This window comes from Aphidius gifuensis, linkage group LG1 (genome assembly GCF_014905175.1).
Source record: "Aphidius gifuensis isolate YNYX2018 linkage group LG1, ASM1490517v1, whole genome shotgun sequence".
NCBI lineage: Eukaryota > Metazoa > Arthropoda > Insecta > Hymenoptera > Braconidae > Aphidius > Aphidius gifuensis.
In genome coordinates, this window is record NC_057788.1 from 21,483,195 (window position 1) to 21,503,434 (window position 20,240).

The 20,240-nt window shown below is 24.8% G+C and overlaps 4 protein-coding genes across 8 annotated transcripts; 1 reads left to right on the forward strand and 3 right to left on the reverse strand.

Annotated features, from left to right (window-relative positions):
* Window positions 1-12: 12 nt before the first annotated feature.
* Window positions 13-7,413, reverse strand: LOC122851839 (organic cation transporter protein-like). 2 transcript variants are annotated; one of them, XM_044151320.1, is made up of 10 exons: window positions 6,906-7,413; window positions 4,216-4,309; window positions 2,977-3,305; window positions 2,794-2,897; window positions 2,577-2,731; window positions 2,150-2,460; window positions 1,773-2,085; window positions 1,510-1,691; window positions 1,306-1,442; window positions 13-1,238 (listed from the first exon to the last, which is right to left on the reverse strand). In XM_044151320.1, exons 2-10 carry the CDS (start codon window positions 4,241-4,243, stop codon window positions 1,184-1,186), a joined length of 1,614 nt encoding a protein of 537 aa, XP_044007255.1. In that variant the 5' UTR covers window positions 4,244-4,309; window positions 6,906-7,413; the 3' UTR covers window positions 13-1,183. The 2 variants fall into 2 exon arrangements, with proteins under 2 accessions (XP_044007255.1, XP_044007263.1); XM_044151328.1 differs by lacking the exon at window positions 6,906-7,413 and adding an exon at window positions 4,586-4,774.
* A 162-nt stretch (window positions 7,414-7,575) lies between these two features.
* Window positions 7,576-13,967, reverse strand: LOC122851811 (X-linked retinitis pigmentosa GTPase regulator). Of its 3 annotated transcripts, none has more exons than XM_044151287.1 (12): window positions 13,890-13,967; window positions 13,195-13,389; window positions 11,885-12,010; window positions 11,215-11,307; window positions 11,075-11,137; window positions 10,542-10,865; window positions 10,276-10,428; window positions 9,912-10,201; window positions 9,746-9,823; window positions 8,742-9,666; window positions 8,585-8,661; window positions 7,576-8,526 (listed from the first exon to the last, which is right to left on the reverse strand). In XM_044151287.1, the coding sequence occupies exons 2-12, from the start codon at window positions 13,283-13,285 to the stop codon at window positions 8,503-8,505; spliced, it is 2,244 nt and encodes a 747-aa protein (XP_044007222.1). In that variant the 5' UTR covers window positions 13,286-13,389; window positions 13,890-13,967; the 3' UTR covers window positions 7,576-8,502. The 3 variants fall into 3 exon arrangements, with proteins under 3 accessions (XP_044007222.1, XP_044007214.1, XP_044007230.1); XM_044151279.1 differs by lacking the exon at window positions 13,890-13,967 and adding an exon at window positions 13,841-13,857 and having other exon boundaries at window positions 13,195-13,413; XM_044151295.1 differs by lacking the exon at window positions 13,890-13,967 and having other exon boundaries at window positions 9,915-10,201; window positions 13,195-13,649.
* Window positions 13,910-16,834, forward strand: LOC122851833 (beta-galactosidase-1-like protein). Its single transcript, XM_044151307.1, has 7 exons — window positions 13,910-14,097; window positions 14,658-14,824; window positions 14,904-15,055; window positions 15,129-15,517; window positions 15,600-15,893; window positions 15,959-16,366; window positions 16,442-16,834. Exons 1-7 carry the CDS (start codon window positions 14,026-14,028, stop codon window positions 16,832-16,834), a joined length of 1,875 nt encoding a protein of 624 aa, XP_044007242.1. The 5' UTR covers window positions 13,910-14,025.
* Window positions 16,835-16,846: 12 nt separating this feature from the next.
* LOC122851797 (pseudouridylate synthase 7 homolog) lies at window positions 16,847-20,200 on the reverse strand. 2 transcript variants are annotated; one of them, XM_044151268.1, is made up of 6 exons: window positions 19,848-20,200; window positions 19,134-19,643; window positions 17,937-19,065; window positions 17,713-17,864; window positions 17,386-17,636; window positions 17,016-17,289 (listed from the first exon to the last, which is right to left on the reverse strand). In XM_044151268.1, the coding sequence occupies exons 1-6, from the start codon at window positions 19,930-19,932 to the stop codon at window positions 17,179-17,181; spliced, it is 2,238 nt and encodes a 745-aa protein (XP_044007203.1). In that variant the 5' UTR covers window positions 19,933-20,200; the 3' UTR covers window positions 17,016-17,178. The 2 variants fall into 2 exon arrangements, with proteins under 2 accessions (XP_044007196.1, XP_044007203.1); XM_044151261.1 differs by having other exon boundaries at window positions 16,847-17,636; window positions 19,848-20,199.
* Window positions 20,201-20,240: the final 40 nt, after the last annotated feature.

A 20,240-nucleotide genomic window follows, 5' to 3' on the forward strand; every position in this document is an offset into this window, starting at 1 on the left:
AAATATGCGTAAAATTCAAATAAATATTCAACTGTGCCAATAATACGCACATTTAAAATCAGATTTTTATTTATTTTGTAATTCACTTAATTTTTTTTTTGCTTCCGTTTGTCAATGACAGTTGACGGTTATTCAATTTGACAGAGATTTGACTTGCATACAAAAATAAATAATTAATAAAAAAAAAAACATCTGTATTATGATTTTTTTTTTTGTATTTATATATTCCAATTGACTAATTTAATCATTTAATTGCAATAAAGTATACATAATATAATGTGTGACTTGTGACAACATTATCAAGGCTATTCATTGTTCCGTATTATTATTTTATCTCTCAAAACACCTTGCATATTGCACGCCAATACAGTAATGATTTACATTAAATATACTTTCCATTCATGTCATATATATTTGACATGTTAACAAATTGAGAAAAAATAATTTTAAAAAATAATCATTAGTCTAGCTATGTGTTGATTCTAAATATTAATTAAAATTGATAATCAATTGTCTATATAATTATCTCATATGTTATTTTATTCCATAATTTTTGTGTTGAACTGTTGACATATATTTAAATTAGTTATTTTTTTTTCTGACAAACGGAAGTACGTTAAAAATAATTGTTATTCTTATATAATCATTAAAATGATTGTTATTTTGTTTGATTATTTTTATTATTATTGTCATTTGAGTATTTTTAAAGCTGGGGAAACTCGAAATTTAATTTTGAAAAAAGCTCTGATAATAAGCTCTTAAGCTTGATACTATGGTTTGGTATACAAGCTTCAAATATAATATAATTTTGTATATTTAAAAGAAATTAATTCATGTTTTTATTATTTATTAAAAATAACTTTTTTTAATTTTTACGTATACGTGAAAATATATCATTGAGTATATTTTAATGTTGTTCTTGCACTTAATTTAGCTAGTGCAAATTTTATAAGAGACAAACATTTAAAAACTCTTAAAAAATAATTTATCTATTTACAATGAGAACATATTCTTTATAATACATAATTTGTTAATATTTGATACAATCAAATTTTGTAAAAGAAAATTCTCAATATATTATTTTTATTACTTTATTTTTATTTTATCGGAATGTTTTTAACCTTCCAATTGATGTTGAATAAAAAAAAAAAACACGTATAACGATTGAATTATTTTAAAATCATTACAATGCAGCTTCAGCTTCGAAATTTTTTGTTTGTTTTATCTTTTGTTGTTTTCTAGAAAAATAATTTGAAAGAAAAAATTAAAACAACCCAAAAATGGCAATAATTTTTCTGTACTTACTTTCCAAAATCTTCACCATCTTGAAGAGTTTCTGGAAGTGTGCATCCATTAGTTTCAGGTAATAGAAAAACTAGCACTGCACCAACAAGTGGAAATACTCCAAATAAAAAAGGTGGAAGCCAATCTCTAACACCACTCTGTAAATAAAATAAAAAATAAATAATTATATGTCAAGTATGAAAATATATAATAAATTGATCTTACCAGTGATACAATAAAAGGTGCAGCTATTGAGCCTAATCTTGCACACATACTGCTTGTTCCTACGCCAATATTTCTAACAACCGTTGGAAATATTTCACCAGAGAAAAGATAAACTGTCGTAAATGAAACAGACATTCCAACAATTCCAAAACAAGCAAGACTAAGTCTCAGCCACAATGCATCTTGAAAAATAATCAAAACGAATTTCAAATGTTTTTTTTATCAAGCTCCAATAGTATTTTATATAAAAAAAATTAACTTACTTTGTGGTGTAATAATTAAAAATAATGCAGCAGTACCTGCAACACTATTACTGACAATTAAAGTAATTTTTCTTCCTAATTTATTCATAGCCCACCAGGCAACAAAATTACCCGGTATTTGTGTTGCTCCAGAAACAGCAAAATTAATAAAAATATTACCACCAACTTGGCCAATATATTGAGTCATACCAAAAAGTCCCATACCACAAACAATCCAATTGAAAAATATTGCCAATGATTTTATTCTCATATTTGGTGTTCTAACAAGATCAAATATTGTTGCTCCATGATCAGATGCTGTTTTTCTTGAATTCTAAATCAAAAAAAATAACAAAAATTAAAATTTTAAATCAATCAGCTAAGCATGTAATTATTACCTGATGTAAACAATGTTTTCTGACAATCTCAGGTATATCCTTTGCTCCAGTTTTATTAATTTTAGCTGCTCTTGTAAGAATTTCACATGCTCTTTTTTGTTTACCAACAGCTAATAGCCATCTTGGTGATTCTGGTACAATCCACCAGTATCCCAATAGAATAATTGATGGTAAACTTATTGCTAATTGTAGATGTTGCCAATGACGAAAATAATATGCTATTCCAGCTAATGACATGTGACCAAGACTATATGGTATTTGATATAAAACAGTTATTGCAGCACGCCATTTCGTTCCAACCATTTCCATACCTGATCAAAACATAAATAGTACATCATTAAATTATATAATATAATTGTTTTGATGATTAATTAAATTATAATTGTTATAATGTACTTGTGTTTGTGTATAGCTATTTCTAACTCACATATTACATAACTGGTGACCATGGTTCCACCTGTTGCCATGGCACTAAGTAATTTTAAAAAAAGAAGAGCAGGAAACCAAGGAACAATTGCACAGCCAATTCCTGATGTTAATTGTAAAACAACTGAAATCATCAATGGTATTTTTCTTCCTAATCTGAAACAATAATCAGCTGTATTAATTAGTTATTTTTTTTTAATTATAAAAATTATATCTACCTATCAGCTAAACTTCCAAATGTTATATTTCCAAGTAAAATACCCAACATAAGTATTGCTTGTTGAAAATTAGCATAATGAGATCTGTGGCAGACTAAATTCCACTGTAAAATAACAAGAATATAATTAATCAAATACACATCAAATATAATTTAAAAAAAAAAAAATGATAATTGGAAATACCTGTGATACAATTGTTTCAGGAAAAATACTTTTATCAAATTCCCAAGATTGACATTCAATTTGTGTTCCATTTATATTTAAAACACATTGATCTTTGGTTTCTATATGTGGTGGATTGGTACAATTATAACCCTGTGATTGTGGAGCCATAAAAACAATGGCAAGTTGATGCCATGCAACTGGAAATTTAACGAGTGATATTGCAAGGCAGACAAGAATTTGCCATCTACCAAGGCCACCCATGGCTTTCTGTACTGCATCAATTTCTTCATGTTCATTGGTAGTTTCATCTTTTTCATTTGTGTTAAAATTATTTCCATTCACTTCAGCTATAAAAACAACAGCAATAAATTAATATTAAAAAATATTTAAAACTTAATCAGGTCATAAGGTGGTCATCAAATGAGCTTGGTTTACCATGTGCTCATAAAAATTAGATCATATAAAGTGACAAACAATTTTTGTATCATGTATCCTTATTTAATAAATCATGGCTTGAAATTGAATTAATAATTTTTCATAATGATTAATGAAATTAAATAAATGATAAATCCAATCAATTAGAAATTCATCAATGACAATAAAATACACATTTTAATTATTTTTTAATTACAATTTATTAATGCATTGAATGAATTGATTCTCAATATTAACTGATAATAAAAAAATTTTCTACTTTTAATCGACTTTCACGATTGATATTTGTGATGCGGGGAAAAACTTTGGCCTTGGTTTTTGTTCTTCATCAGGCAGACAGTTCAAGGACTTGTTCATGTGGCAATCGTCAGTTCATTAAAATGAATCAAGAGAATTTCCATAATTGCAATAATGAAAATGTTGAAAAAAAAAAGAGAAAGGAAGTTAAAATTATCATATTAAAAAAAAAAATGATACCAATTGGTGTTGGTAATTTTTTGTTAATGATAAATGTAATGACAGCTTGTTATAAATTGGATTATTTGATATTGGACTATTGTAGTTTATATATTTAATAAAATTAATAACGTAACAATGAAATTTTTTAAATTGAACTTATGATATTAAGAAAAGACAGAGAACAAGTTTTTTTTTCTAGACGTTAATATTAGATAATTATATGCTACAATGAGTAAGCATTATTGTAAATTTAATTTAATTTTTTAATCTTGTTTTTAACAATTCAGTTGTCAACATTAATTTGACTTTTAATTAATATTTTTTTTTTATTTTTCATATTGAATAGAAAATTTAATATATTACCATATCCGGTGGCTTGGATATTCTTCATATCACCAGCCGTTCCCGATTACCTTGAAACTCGAAATTTTTTAATTTTTATATTCTTGTAAATATTCTGTAACAAAAAATAATATTTTTCATGTAAAAAATTGTATATATTTAATTATTTTATATAGTTTTTTTCTTCAAGATAAAATTATTTTAGATGAATTTTAAAATATAATCTTGATTGATTGAAGAAAAGCTAATTTAAATTAATTTTTTAAAATGATAACGAGATTAATTTTGTAACTAAAAACTATACAACAATATAAATCAAAAAATAATTCAGGAATAATAAATTTGACATTATCATATTTGATAAAATTAAAAGAACAAAAAATTACTGAACCCCTGTTGATATGAGCTTCTTGGAATGATTAAATTGGTTCTCTTGTCGTGGTAAAATAAGTCTAAAAAATTATTTGCATAACTAGTGTAAATATTAAGTAAATTTCACAAGTATTATTTTATTTTATATCAATCTTATTTTGTTTATCTAGAGTACATTAGGATACAATGGTAAATAAACACTTGAGAAGGGGCAATGTATAAAATTATTTATCAATATAATTATATTTTTCATTAAATTAACAAGATGTTATGGAAAGTTCAGTATAATACGTATGCATCTTATCATACAAAAGTTCATTGGGGTAATCCAATTTTTTTCTGTTGATAAATTAACCAAGTATGTATCGACTTTTTGATCCCCTTGCTATGACTAGACTTTTTTTTTAAATTAAAAAATAATATCTTAACAAATTTGTTATTATATTTAAAAATATAAATTTCCTATTTAATTTTTTATATTTCATCTAAACATTGATTAATAATTTTAATTTAATTATAATCAAAATATTTGCAATAATTTTATCTCTGCATGCGGTTTTATTCCAATGATTTTTTTTTTTTTTTTTTAAACTTTTTTTATTTATCTTATTTTCTTTGTTATATTTTTGATTAATTATAATTTAATATACTGTATTTATAGAGTATTCCAAGAAATAATTTTCATAAATGAAAGTTTAACTATCATTTACATAATTACATGTAAAATGATGAAATTTTTGAAGGATTACCAGTAAAAATAAAATAAAAAAATTATAGTAGCAACACGAGATAAATATTTTAGAATAAAAAAAAAAAAAAAAACAACTGATAATTTTAAACTTGTATAGTATAAAAAAGTATGTGTGTTAAAACTTGTTTTAAGAATGACTGTTATCATTGGCGCCGATTAATAATTACATGTGTAAATTCATATATTCAGGTATTCAAAAAAGTGGCACTGTGTTTTAAATACATATATTATTTACAAGTATTACAAATAAAAATAAAACAACAAAATTATAAACATGTAGTTGTTTATAACAGGCTATTTTTTTTCAAAATACTAATAGTCTTAAATTGTTAGTATAAAAATATTTAATACTAATATTTTGTCAGTTGATAAATAATACTAATGACTCTTTCCTTATGTACAATTTAAAAACCTTTCCATCATATCTACATACTTATTAATCAAAATGGCAATTAATCAATTTATTCACTTGCGTAAAGTGTGTTTTTTTTTTTTTTTCTTTTTTCATTTTAAATAGATGGCTTCTTTGCAGAGTTAAGTGAAGAGGTCGATTGACTATATATAGACTATTCAGTGATTATCTATTTATGCACTATATTGAAAAATATTGAGCTATTAAAAATTTTAATTTTTCATAATTAATACACGTGTCAATTATTAACAAGTATATTTATTTATTTTTTCAACTGGTATATTAATTTCTTAAATATTTCATCATATCTAGATAGTATCTTTTTTTACACAACAAGTATTAGATATAATCTAGTTAACTATATTTTTCAAAATCTAAATTTCATGGTTTTTTTTTATAAATATTGAAAAGTATTTTTTTTTTAATATATACTGAGGATTTATGTGAAAAAAAAAATGTATATATGAGGCTTTCCTTGACATTTGTTTTATAAATTATGAGATAATTACCATTGTATAAGTTTAAGTTAATAAAAAATTTTTTTTATATTTATTTTGCATGCTCACACTTTGCATTGACACATATTGTGTCACTGAATAACAAATTAACAAATAAAAATATATTTTTCATAATTAATATATACTTGTTTCGAGCACATGACGTTATTGTTTTTTCGATTTATTTAAATCAAGTGTTTTTGTTTTAATGATCCTCAAATTGAATGCAAGTGTGTTATTATTCAGTAGATAAATAATTTATAATTGTTGTAATTAAGGCCACAAAATAAAATTTTAATTACAAGAAATTTATATGACATAGTTGTTGATAAATTAATAAATATTTTCTTTTATTTTAAATTTGAATAAACATTGCGAAATTTAAATTTTATTTGTCAATCAAACTATTGAGTTTATAAAAATTATACTTTATTTTTTGATTAATTTTTATTTATTTAGTATTTCGTAAAATTTTGATAATACACGTGTAGCAATTTGTTATCTTGTCATGTCATTTTTTATATTCATGCTTAAAAAAATATCTTTAAGATATTATTTAAATGAGGAAAAAAAAAATTTACATTAAAATTATTACTGTGATTAGTTCATTATTATTATAAATGTTATTAAAACAATAATTATATTTTTTCAATTTTATTTTTGTTTTTTGTATACTTACTTATGTTTTTTTTAATTTATCTATTTTTTAAATTTCTATTATTTGTTTTACAGTAGTTTTTTTTTGAGAGATTACACTTGTTATTTTCACTATTCACAAGTTGGTGCTTTTTCACGTCTTATGGTTGATAAAGATTTTAATATTTTTTTGTGTTTATTACTGGACGTTGCAAACTTCACTTTTATCTATGAATGACAATAAAATTATATTTTAATTTTTTATCATTATACTTGGATATATATTTCAATCAATTTCATAGAAAAACGAAAAAATAAAATTCGAAATTCAACGATTCATTTAAAGTTCATACAAGTTAAAAATAATTTGTTATTATTATTTTTAAATTTTGTAAAAAGTTGTGTTCGATCAAGGTAACATATGATGAATGTCTATATTCCGTAAAAATTATTGATACAGCAAGCAACGTCGTACGTTAACAACTGACAACTGACATGAATAAAAGTTAGTCAGGCATTAACTTGCAATGAGTTTCTCGAGCTCACACCTCAGATTAAAGAGGAGTAGGAGCCTTCGTATAGAGTATGGTAGAGGTACATATCCAGAGAGAAGAAATATTTTACGTAATTGTGGTGTCAATAAATATATATATGTGACTTTACAAATAGTGATATCAAGACATAGATATTGAAAGAATAAATAACGATGAAAAATTAAAATTATATACAAGTATTTATAAACAATTATAATAATTATTATTCTAATCTCAATTATGAAAAAATGTATTTAAAACAATAGTTTAAAATTCCATCAGAAAATATTTTAATAAAATTAAATAAATAAACAAAATTATACTTTAAATTTTCTTTAAAATAACGACAATTAAGCTTTGATAATTATATATTTTTTCAACCACGAAGGACATGAGATGATGCCTTGTAAAATAATATGCAATATGTAATAATTGTTTATAAATGCTATCATAAATATAAAGCTGTGATTAATTCATTTGGATAAAATATTTTTTTATATATTTGTTTGATAAACTACGTCTTATTTAAACAACAGATTTATCTAACGTTTTAAACTTTATACAATACATTTATTATTTTATATTGTAGACATTTATCCAAGTTGATTAAAGTAGGAAATATTTAAAAGATCTCATGAAGAAAAATATATAATAACGGAGGAAAAGAGCTGTCACATTATTTAATAATTGGTTGCAATAATAATGAATGATTATTATTATAATTAGTAAATAATGATAATAATACAAATAATAATATTTCAATGTTTGTAATTTATATGAATTATTCATTTGCTTTTAGAAAATATATGCTTCTTCTAAATGAAACAAGTTGCTTATAAAAAAAAAAACTTTGAATCTATCCTATTTAATTATTTAACACACAAAAATTCTTATGGAATTATTCATAGATCATTTTAAAAATTAATGAATAATATTTTAATTGTTATTAAAATTCAAAACGCAATTATTGACAATTTTCATTGGTTTATTTAGTAATGTTATTTCTTAAAATCATACTTTCATTTTGTTCTCAAGCTCATAATTAAGATAGATTTATAAGTAAAATTATTCAAGTATTAGAACTGGACACCTTGCATTCTTTGTAAATCACAGGATATTGCATGTTTTCGACTGGAAAAAAATAAATTAAATATCAATTTGATGTATAAGATTTTTCATGTAAAATTACCTTTGGTTTTGAAATTGTAGTGTTGATAATATTTTCAACTTCTTGTTTTTTATTTTTAAATATTTTTGCCATTACACCTTTAATGAATATTAATATAATTAAAAAAATTATTATTCAATTGATTCAAATATAAATAGATGAAATTTTTTTAACTTACCTGCTTGTGCTATTGTTGATCCAACAATATCTACATTATGATTAATTGTATCAATTTTTTCTTCAACTTTTTCAACAGTTTTATCAATTTTTTCTTCAACTTTTTCAACAGTTTTATCAATTGTACTTTCAATTTTTTCAACAATTTTTTCTGCAGTTGTTTCAAGTGGCATTGTATCATCAGTATTAGCATTTGATTTATTTGATTGACTTTTATTACTCCCTGCTGATTTTTTATGACCATTTATTTCATGTGAATTTATACTTTTTTTATCATCTTCATGATTGACATTTGATGCACTTTTTATAGATGGTTCTTTTTCTTCAGCATTATTAGTAATACTTTTTATTGATTCATTTGTTGATGATGGAGCTATTGAATGATGAGACGAAGATTTACTTTCACCACTATTTTGTCGTGGTGTTTTTTCTTGTTCTACAGACATTGGTGGACAATCTGGTTTTTCTACAATCGATGATTCTTCAATATTATTTTCATTAATTTTTTCTTCATTTACGTCTTCATCTTCAATGACATTTTGAGTAATTGATTTAGAAGATTTTGGTCTTTCATCATCTTTTTTATTATCAATTGTTGATTCAGTATTTAAATTTGACAAATTATCATTAATAGCATTATTTTTTTCACTCATCATTGAATCTTGTGTTAATTTCGTTGATTCTATTGGTATTGACTCTTCATAATCTGATGAATTTTTAGGAGATTCTGGTTTTTTTAAATTTTCCAATTCATCATCAATATTGCTATTACCATTCATTGGTTTATCCGATAATTCTATTTTATTTTTTTCATTTTCTTCTTTTTCATTATCTTTGTAATTTGAGCTTTCTATTTCTGTTTGAGATATGTCATTTTCTAATCGTGTTGTTGGTAATAATTTGAGTGGTGGTAAAGCAGTAGTTTTCTTAAAATAAAACAAAATTTATAAATAAAATTTGATGAATAATAAATTCAATTAATGAATAATTAATTAATCATATTACCATATCATTGAATTCTTCATTATTTATTGACTCTCGTCTTTGACCAACAAGAATTGTGTGACAACCACCGCATGCAACCTTTAAAAATATAATGACAAAAAATATCACATGAGTCACATTTTATTGATTATGTTTATATCATTTTAAACGAAAAAATATTACAAACTACATTTGTTATAAAAAGTTCTTGATACTTTATCGTGTATGTTAATTCATATATATTTTTATCATTTTCTTCTACTCCTAATTTTCCATAACGTCCATCACCACATATAAATAATTTTCCTGATTCTGTAACTACAGCTGAATGGCTTTCTCCGCAGCTAATATGAATAATATTTTCATTTTTTAAAGCATCACAAGTAAGCTCTTGAGCTGTTTGTATTTCTTGGATATCTAATCCAAGACCCAATTGTCCATTAGTATTACTTCCAGTACCATAAATACATCCATTTTCTATTAATTAATTAATACATAATTAACATTTAAAAATATATGTTATAATATTATTAATTAACATTATTTTTTACCTCCAAGAATTAATGTATGATGTCCACCACATGCAACATTAATTACTGATACATTTAATTGCATTTGCTTTGGGGCAACTTGCGTCATAAAATCTAATGGAATACCAAGTTTACCACTCTCTGTTTCTCCACAAACATAAACACTTCCACTTTCTGAAATAAATAAAGTATATAATTGAGTTAATAATACTCATTGGATATTAAAGTTGTTATTTAATTATTATTTTAATGATCAATAATTAAATAAATAAAATATTTTATTATACCAGTTAAAAAAGCTGAATGATAATATCCTGCACTTATTTGTTTGATTGGTTCAGGCATTGGAACTTCTGTTGGTTTATTAATAAGACCAGATGTACCAGATAGACCTAATTGTCCTTCTAAATTACTGCCCCATGCAAGTACCATACCATCATTTGTTAAAGCAAGTGAGTGTTGTGTTCCAGCTGCAATTTGTAGAATTTTTTTTCCACTAGAACCACAATCATATACTAAAACTGGTGTACTTGAACTATCACCTAATCCAACATTTCCACGACCAAGTTGACTTTCTTGATCACTTCCACATGAAAAAATCTTTTGATTATCTGTAAAATATTATTATATGATTAATCAATAATAGTACGTAATATCAAACAGTTATTTTTATACATGTCCATCAAGTATTAATTGATTTTCACTAAAATATTCAGTACATCAGCTACTTTATGTACTTGATGTCAATCAAAATAAAATAAAAATACTCATTTTTTGAATGATTTTTTTGTGATTGATTTAGTTAATAATAATTTATCACCTGTACAAATGAGTGTGTGTGCTCTTCCACATGCCACATGTGTTACTTTTTCTGGTTTTAAACCTGATTAATCAAATTTCAAATATAAATAACATTGTGTATATTTTTTTTCTTTGTAAAATATATATCAAGATACAAACTTTTTACGCACGAAGGCTTGCTGACGTGGTTCTTGTGACCGAGACCCAGTTGACCCCAATTATTGCTTCCAAAGACGAAAAGCCTACCGCTTTCTTCTCACCAGCATGTAAAAAAATATGATTAAAACAATTGCACGAGCATTAGTTATCATGGGGAAAATATTAATTGATGCAGGTAGACATGTGAAATTATTTAAACAAGCTAAAAAATGAACAGCTGTATAAATATTGTATTTGATAAATGAAAAAAAATATATATTTATCGATGTGATTAGTTCATGTTTTAGCATGTCGTGTGCTACACATGTATCGATTTGTTGGTCAGCATGTAAGTATTAAAATATATATGGGGCATTTTACATTAAACTAAATAAACAAAGTCCTTATCCTTGCTTATATTTTGTTGGTAATTTTAATTTTTCAACTTCCATCTGGTCTAATATTTTCATATTTTTTGCAGATCTATTGGTTCTTTAAAAAATTAGAATGATGATGAATGCATGTAAATTAAACTTAAAGTATCAGAAAAACAATGACTTATTTTTAGGATCAGAAGAGACTTATTTCTAACTCTTCTTTCAATTTGCATTCAAGTTATCATTGATTTTTGGATCAACAGTTGTCTCTAAAACTCTAATGTAAATTACTTAATGAATATAAAAATACTTACGACAAACTACTGCTGAATGTTCATCTCCACAATTTACACTGACAACAGGATCTTTTCGAATGAAAAAATGAGATGCAATATTATCAGCAAATCGGCTTTTTCCTAGAGTAAATACTGCTCCAGTATCTATTTAAAAAAATCTACATCATTAATCTGTAACTTTATTTTAATATATTTTATTTATTATCGTTTTTGTTATTTCATTAAACATGCAAATGATTGTTTTTTATTTCTTATAAAATACGTACTTGACCTTGGTTAAAGAAAAATAATAAAAGTTTTTAAACAGCTTTCTTAAATTTATTTCTTATCGTTAAATCATAACACGAATTCAGTAAAATTTCTGAGTATTACAAATATATATTTTACTCTCAACAAGTCCAGCTAGGTCACTGATTTTAATCATATAATTTTACTTTTTTTTACAACTAGTAAGAAACACTAAATAAAAGTGTCAAGTAAAGCAAAAAAGAAAAAAAAAATGTTGACTAAAATTAATAGAAAAGTTAAAATAAATATACTATATAAAAAAAGACTTGAGATTAAGAATTTAAATTTATAAAATGAACAAGAATATCATGATAAAAAAAATTAGAATTTTTGATGATTTATGAGAATGATATAATTTAACAAATAAAATTGATTTTCATAAAAAAAGAACAGAAGAAAAATTTACAATCATCAGTAACATACTTTTAATATATTATTCTATTATTTTTCTAGTCAAGAATACATTAGCAAACATTATCGTAGGTCGTTGACCCAAAACAAGATAGTTTAAAATCGATGACCATACATAAAACTTGCTCATTACCCTTTTTTTTTGTTTAATTAAAAAAAAAAAAATAATTATATCAACAAATATTGTTTGTATTATTTACAAAAAAAAATATTATTGTATATCATTGAAATCGATTGCGAATATGCGCGATATAAGCCGCGAAAAAAATAAAAAAAATGTGATAATAATAAAAAAAAAGTTGAATAAATGTCATTGTTCAATATGATAAATTGTAATGGCATGTACACAGTAATTTAAATTGCGTTTATATAAAAAAAATATACAAAAAAAAAAAAAAACAATGAATAATCTCTGAAAGTTTCATTTGTTACTTTTTTTTTTTTTATAATGCATATAACAAACATTGTTCATAAAGCAAACAACTACTATCAACAAAGCTTTTGATAAAAAAATTTTAAATTATGTGCAACAGTGTGATTTTAATGAAAAAAAATAATTGCAATTATAAAAAAAACGTATAGTAAGTAAAAAAAAATATATATTAAAATAAATATGTAATTTTTTTTACCGGGTATGCTTTCTATATCAGGAAGTCCCATGTTCAAAATACACCTAACACCTTGTGTATATAACGCAATCGGTAGGCAAACTGCCGGCATTGTAAGAGAAATATCATGACGCCAACATGTTGGCAACTTTAAATGTTGACGTTGCCAAGCAACTTGAAAATGCCAACTTCAAAATAATTGCCTTATTGCTCTAACTATACATTGTTGTTATTGTTTAGCTATATAAAAATTGATTAATAGATTTGAATGTTTGACAATTTTACAAATGAAATTATTACTACATAGTAGAAATAAATTTTTATCCACTGTGTATATCAACTCTGAACTTTGATATTAACAGAACAAATTGATAGAACATTTGTTCTAAAAAAAAAAAAAAATTGTGTTTCAATATCCGGTTGTAAATATAGTATGTTAATTTATTTAGTACAAACACATAATAACAATAACAAGTCAAACAATCAAAAAGCTATTAACAAATATTTATATATATATATTTTTATATTTTTCCCCATTATTTTACAAATAATTGACTACTATTACGTAGAATAACTAAAATGATTAACTTTATCATTTGGTTATCTTCAACAAAACAAAGATAACCAGTTCTAAAATTTTAAATGAAAAAAAAAAAAAAAGCCAAACTTGTTTTGCGATAACTCGTCCCACTTCTTTTCGTAATTGAGATATTAACCGTATTTAAGTAGACAAATATCGTATGATTTTGATTAGTGTTAAATTAATCTTCGTCAGTAAGAGACAAGTACAGACGTTGATGGCTAAAAGCCAACTAATATAATTTATCAATTTAATAAATTTATTCAATTAACATGTGGATATTATTTATTTTTGCATTAATTGGCATAACTTCGTGTATAAATGTCGTTGATCCATCGATAAATGTAAGTATTTAAAAATTATTTATAATAATTATTAATTTTTTTTTTCTTCTTTCATTATTAAAAAGTATTTTTATTACATCTTTAATATAAAACCGCTAAATAATGATCATTTATCGGGATTACTTTTCCTTTAAATTAAAAATAAATACAAAAAAATGTTGAGCTAATAAAACAACAATTATTTACTTAATAAAATTGTTTAAATAAAATTAATTAATATTTAACATTAGTATTTTTTTTATCATTAAAACTTGAGATTTTATATTTTACTCGGAACCTTATTGTATTGCAATATCATATCTCTGTTATCAATTGTTATCAATTTTATAATTTTTATTAAACTCGGCTATTTATTATTTATTATATATTGTTATCCATTATAAAATTAAAAGTTAAATGTTTTTATCGTAAAAACAGCTTGATAATAATATTTGCAATTTTTTTTTTATCATCAATCATTGATTTTGTTTTAAATAAGAAAAAAAAAAATAATATATATTCTTTAAATTTTGATATACAAAAACGTTTGATTTTATAATTTATTTAATATATAATTATAGAGTACGAGTTATGGATTTGAAGTTGATTATGAAAACAATCAATTTTTACTTGATGGTAAACCATTTCAATATGTATCTGGAAGTTTTCACTATTTTCGTACACCAAGAGCTTATTGGCGTGATAGATTAAGAAAAATGAGAGCTGGTGGTCTCAATGCAGTGTCAACGTAAATTTTAAACTATTCATAAATTTAATAATTAACAAAAAAATGATAATAAGTTAATATTTATGTTTTTAAAATATAGTTATGTTGAATGGAATCTTCATCAACCTCAACCAAACATTTGGAAATGGACAGATGAAGAAGATGTTGTTGCATTTTTAAAAATAGCTCAAGAAGAAGATCTTTATGTTTTACTAAGACCCGGTCCATACATTTGTGCTGAGAGAGATGCAGGTTTGAATGATGATAAATCATTATTTTTAAAATGAATTTAAATAAATGGTTTTTCTTTTTTCTCTCGAGACAGGTGGTTTACCACCCTGGCTATTGACGCTTGTACCAGACATTAAATTACGAACAAATGACACAAGATATTTGAGTTATGTAGAAACATATTTAAATACCTTATTGGAACAAGTGGAACCCATGCTTCGTGGTAATGGTGGTCCAGTAATAATGGTACAAGTTGAAAATGAATATGGAAGTTTTCATGCATGTGATACAGCATACAAAGAACGTCTTCGTGATATAATATCAGCTCATGTTGGAACAAAAGCACTATTATATACAACTGATGGTTCAACTGAAAGTGCATTGAAGTGTGGTAAAATACCTGGTGTCTATGCAACAATTGATTTTGGTGCATCAAGTGATCCTGTTGCTACATTTCCTGTAATGCGAAAATTTGAACCAAGTGTTAGTTAAATTATATTATTTAAAAAAAACAAATTAATATATAATAATGATAATGTAATTAACAAACTTATTTATTTTTTAGGGTCCATTAGTCAATTCAGAATATTATTCTGGTTGGTTAACTCACTGGGGTGAAGTTTTTCAACGTGTACCAATTTATCGTGTTACCAAAAATTTAAAAACTATGCTTGCCATGAATGCATCAGTTAATATTTACATGTTTTATGGTGGAACAAATTTTGGTTTTACAGCTGGTGCAAATGGTGGTGAAAATGAATTTTCACCTGATATAACATCTTATGATTATGATGCACCTTTAACTGAGGCTGGTGATCCAACTGATAAATATTTTGCCATACGTGATATAATTGCTCAAGTAATAATCTGATGAATTAATTTTTAGATATTATAATATTGTTAATGTTTATTTATTATTTTTAGTTTTTACCAATGCCTAATATTCCATTACCAACTGTTAAGCCAAAAGGTGATTATGGATCTGTTTTTTTAGCACCAATTGCTAAATTTTTGGATAAAGATATATTAAAAGAAATGTCAGTAACAGCTGGAACATATGATGAGCCACCAACTTTTGAATTATTATCACTTGGTCATGGTTATGTTTTATATGAGACTGATTTTCCAACTGGTGTTAATGATCCAGCTGTTTTTAAAGCTACAGTTAATGATAGAGCTTTAGTATATGTTGATGATTATCTTGTTGGAACATTAAGTCGTACATTAAAAATTAAAACTTTAATTATTCAAAATCCTTATGCAAAACGTATAAGTGTACTTGTTGAAAATCAAGGACATTTAAATTTTGGAAATCTTGCAGAAGATTGGAAGGTATTTTTTTTTCTACTTTTAAAATTATTTAACTAGTTATTTATATATTTTTATCTTATTAAATTTTTATCATAGGGAATGTGGAAAGCAACAATTGATGGAAAAAAAATTAATAATTGGAATGTTACGTCATTTAGTTTGGATAATATACAACCACTTGATAAATATACAACAATTAATTATGCAAATGAAAATTTAATAAATGGTCCAGTTTTTCTTCGTGCTTTTGTTAATATTGAAGGTGAACCATTGGATACATATATTGATCCAACTGGTTGGGGTAAAGGAATTATTTATATTAATGGAAATAATATAGGACGTTATTGGCCAACTGTTGGACCTCAAGTTACACTTTATGTTCCATCTGTATGGCTTAAAACTGGAGAAAATGAAATAATTATATTTGAAACAGAATATATACCGGCAAATAGAAAAATGAAATTTGTAACTACTCCAAAATTGGGATAAATATTTAATAATATTTAATTGTCTTTTAAAAAACTAACTCAAACAAAAAAATAAAAATATTCTTTAACTATTAATTTGCCTAATTGTTTCTCTATCCCTTACTGATAAAAAAAAAATATTAAATAGTTTTTTTTTTTAAATGAAAAATCTTTATTTATTGAACAAAAATTAGTGCGTAAAATTTTACATATTATTAATAGTGGGCAGCATGAGTTGAGACGTATGATTACGTTTTTGTACGATTTGATAATCACTTGTTTTGTTGTATCAAATCATCATTATGATGAGTCGTATTGATAACAAAATAATATGAAAATCACATACCTCATAAACGCGTTAAAAAACTATTGTTTATCAATTGATTCAACAACTGGTTCAGCTGATTCATCCATCTTTTCTTCACCATCTTTAATTTTATCCTTATTCAAGTTGTTTTCAACATCACATGATTTATCCTTCTCTTCGACTATCACAGATTCATCTTTTACTTTTGTCTCATCATCATTAATTTTATCCTTATTCAAGTTATTTTCAACATCACATGATTTATCCTTCTCTTCGACTATCATAGATTCATCTTTTACTTTTGTTTCATTATCATTATTGACAGTATCATTATTTATTTTTTCATCATTGGCTTGTTTTTGTTTTGTTTCTTCAGCATCTTTTGCATGATAAGCAGCTGATAGCTCTGCTTGACTTTGAGATGATGTGTCATGTGCCAAAACTTCTCTAAGAGCCATTGTTGCGTATGCTGATGATTTTAGTGACATTTCAATAATAAGAGCTTTATATTTACCCTCTGAAAAATTAATAATAAATTAATATCAAATGTGTTGATCAAAATAATAGAAGTTTTTTTATTATTAATATATTACCTGGATCATTTTTAAGTGGTTCTTGGCCTTTGAGCTCTTCAATGTCACCAAGAATTAGATTATCAAGAATTTGATTGTAATTTATTACCCTCCAGGTTACATCTTTTGGTACCTGGAGAATTTTTCTGTAGCCTCCACCAAGTGTATATTTTCTATAAATAATATTAATACATGATTTTAAAATAAATAAACTTGGAATAAAAAAAGAAGCAATAACTACTTACTTGTTTTTTTGACTTAAATTTGTTGTAAGTCCATCTTTTTCAAGAAATTCTTCAAACCATGATTTAGCATAAGTTGGATAAACAACACGCCAACCAGGTTGTGGCATAACAATATCAGCAAATGTATAATTTGGCAAATCTTCTTCAGTCAAACATTTAACAGCTGGTAACTTTGTATCATTATTATCTAATGGTGTATTGTTTGTTGTATCATCTTTATCATTAACTTTATCATCATCACCTGTAGATTTATCTGTTTGTTTAGCATCTTCATCAATTTGACTGTAATCAAGTGTTTCTATTTCATCTGTACCATCAATTTTTTCATAAACAAGATCACCAACAATTGGTTTTAAACCAAATTCTCGTATTCTACGTGATACAATATTATTCCAAACAAAACTTTGATAAGCATGTGTATACATTGTTCTGGTATTTCTTGGTAGTGCATCAAGTGCACCTTGTGGATTATTTGGTCCATTTTTTAAAATACCTTCAAGTAATTTAACTTCAGGTTTATTGTTTCTTGCAACAGGTACAAGTGCAGCTTTAGCATCTTTTGTTTCAGCCCAAATACGTCTTGCTTCAGCTATATCATTATTTTCACCCTTTCTTGGTTTTAAAATTAAATCAATAGCATCATTCCATTTACTTAAAAGTAAAGCTTTGCCAATTTCATAAGTTGGTATTTCAGCAATAGTACCAAATCTTTGAAGACCATAATAATTTATAAAACCATTATCACGAAGATTTGTCATTGCAGTATCAATAACATCATTACTTGCAGTTATATTTCTCAATGCAATTTTAAAATGATTACCACTTAGCATACCTAGTTTTAGTGGCTCAGTGACATACTTGAAGTTTCCAACATAAGCACCACGAATACGTTTACAAGCACGATGAATATCAGATGGTTCTACTCTTCTCAAAGAAAACCACTGAGTTGTTTGAGCACGACGATCTTTTGTACCAGCATAATTAAAATTATTTGGTCTTATACGCAATATTGATCCAAGTTGATTCAACACTTCCATTGTATCAATGTTCACTTTGTGTAATAAAAATTGACAGTAATTACCAGGTCTATTTGTCCAGTTAACATGTGAATTATTGTTAAAACGTTTTCCTATAAATAATCATCATAAATTATTAGTTTGATTTATAAATTTAAGCTTTTAAAAAATATAAACTTACCATCTGAACTCTTGCTATCATTTTTTTTAATAACAATATATTTTTTATCATCTTTCTCGATTGTTTGACTTATTACTGAAACATTTTTTTTTACCATTGTATGAATACATTTTCGTACTTCTTTATCTAAGCTTGTAACATCAATTTCAATTTCTTTAAAATCAGCATTTTCTCTGTTAGCTAATTCAATTTTTACCAAAGCTTCTATTGGAATATTTTTTTTTAATATATCATCATTTACTTGAGCATCAACAGGAAAATCTTGTGATGTTAATTTACATATTTCACCATCTAGATTTATTTCATGAACATGAAAATCAGCAAAACGTTCTTTAACAATTCCAGAAAAATGCTCATGTGAACCGACAAATTCAGTTACACCAATATCAACTTCTTTAAGACGTTCTGATACTTCAAATTTTGCACGTTTTTTATCATTTGAATCATCATGAGAACTATGAGATCTTTTGTTGTATGGTTTGTTGTTTTGATAACTACCACGATGTCCACCTTAAAAATGCATAAACCAATTTATTAAAATTATATTAGTACTTATTTTACCTGACAATTGTATTCAATACATTTTTGTAAACGTATACTTGGTAATCATTGCAATTTTATTTGCAAAGTACCAAAAGAACAAGTGTATTTATTTATGCCGGCTATTGAGGTTATTCCCAGGTGATTTATTTTAAAATTTATACAAGAAAATACCTTGTTTGAAGTGACCCCGGCCTCTTCCTCTTCCTCTTCCTCTGCCACGTCCACGTCCACCACGACCTTGTACTTCATTTGACATTATTATTCAATAATAATTTATAATGTTTTTCTAACAAAATTAAATCGTTTATTTTGCCTATGTAAATTGTAAACACGCTGTGACCTTGTGCCCTTGTGTTAATTATTATTACTATTTACTATTATTATTATTATTTATTATTACTGTCATAATTATGTCATAATTATTAATGTCATAATTACTGTGATGACTGATGACTAGTACGGTATATTTAACTTTTTTATTATTTATTTAAAATTATTAATTAAATTTTTGTTGTTATTGATTGTTATTATTATTGATAATTAATTGTTGATCATAAATATTAT

Bases quoted from the DNA above. Each gene is read 5' to 3' on its own strand.
- LOC122851833 (XM_044151307.1), top strand. From the start codon at position 14,026: ATGTGGATATTATTTATTTTTGCATTAATTGGCATAACTTCGTGTATA. The intron at 14,825-14,903 runs GTAAATTTTAAA...TTTAAAATATAG, and splicing joins GGTCTCAATGCAGTGTCAAC to TTATGTTGAATGGAATCTTC. The intron at 15,056-15,128 runs GTTTGAATGATG...CTCTCGAGACAG, and splicing joins TTGTGCTGAGAGAGATGCAG to GTGGTTTACCACCCTGGCTA.
- LOC122851811 (XM_044151287.1), bottom strand. From the start codon at position 13,285: ATGCCGGCAGTTTGCCTACCGATTGCGTTATATACACAAGGTGTTAGG. The intron at 12,011-13,194 runs GTAAAAAAAATT...TTTTTTAAATAG, and splicing joins TGATATAGAAAGCATACCCG to ATACTGGAGCAGTATTTACT. The intron at 11,138-11,214 runs GTTTGTATCTTG...TTGATTAATCAG, and splicing joins CAAGCCTTCGTGCGTAAAAA to GTTTAAAACCAGAAAAAGTA.
- LOC122851797 (XM_044151261.1), bottom strand. From the start codon at position 19,932: ATGTCAAATGAAGTACAAGGTCGTGGTGGACGTGGACGTGGCAGAGGA. The intron at 19,644-19,847 runs GTATTTTCTTGT...TGCATTTTTAAG, and splicing joins CCGGGGTCACTTCAAACAAG to GTGGACATCGTGGTAGTTAT. The intron at 17,637-17,712 runs GTAATATATTAA...TTAATTTTTCAG, and splicing joins ACCACTTAAAAATGATCCAG to AGGGTAAATATAAAGCTCTT.
- LOC122851839 (XM_044151320.1), bottom strand. From the start codon at position 4,243: ATGAAGAATATCCAAGCCACCGGATATG. The intron at 2,898-2,976 runs GTATTTCCAATT...GTTATTTTACAG, and splicing joins CTGAAACAATTGTATCACAG to TGGAATTTAGTCTGCCACAG. The intron at 1,239-1,305 runs GTAAGTACAGAA...TTATTTTTCTAG, and splicing joins GATGGTGAAGATTTTGGAAA to AAAACAACAAAAGATAAAAC.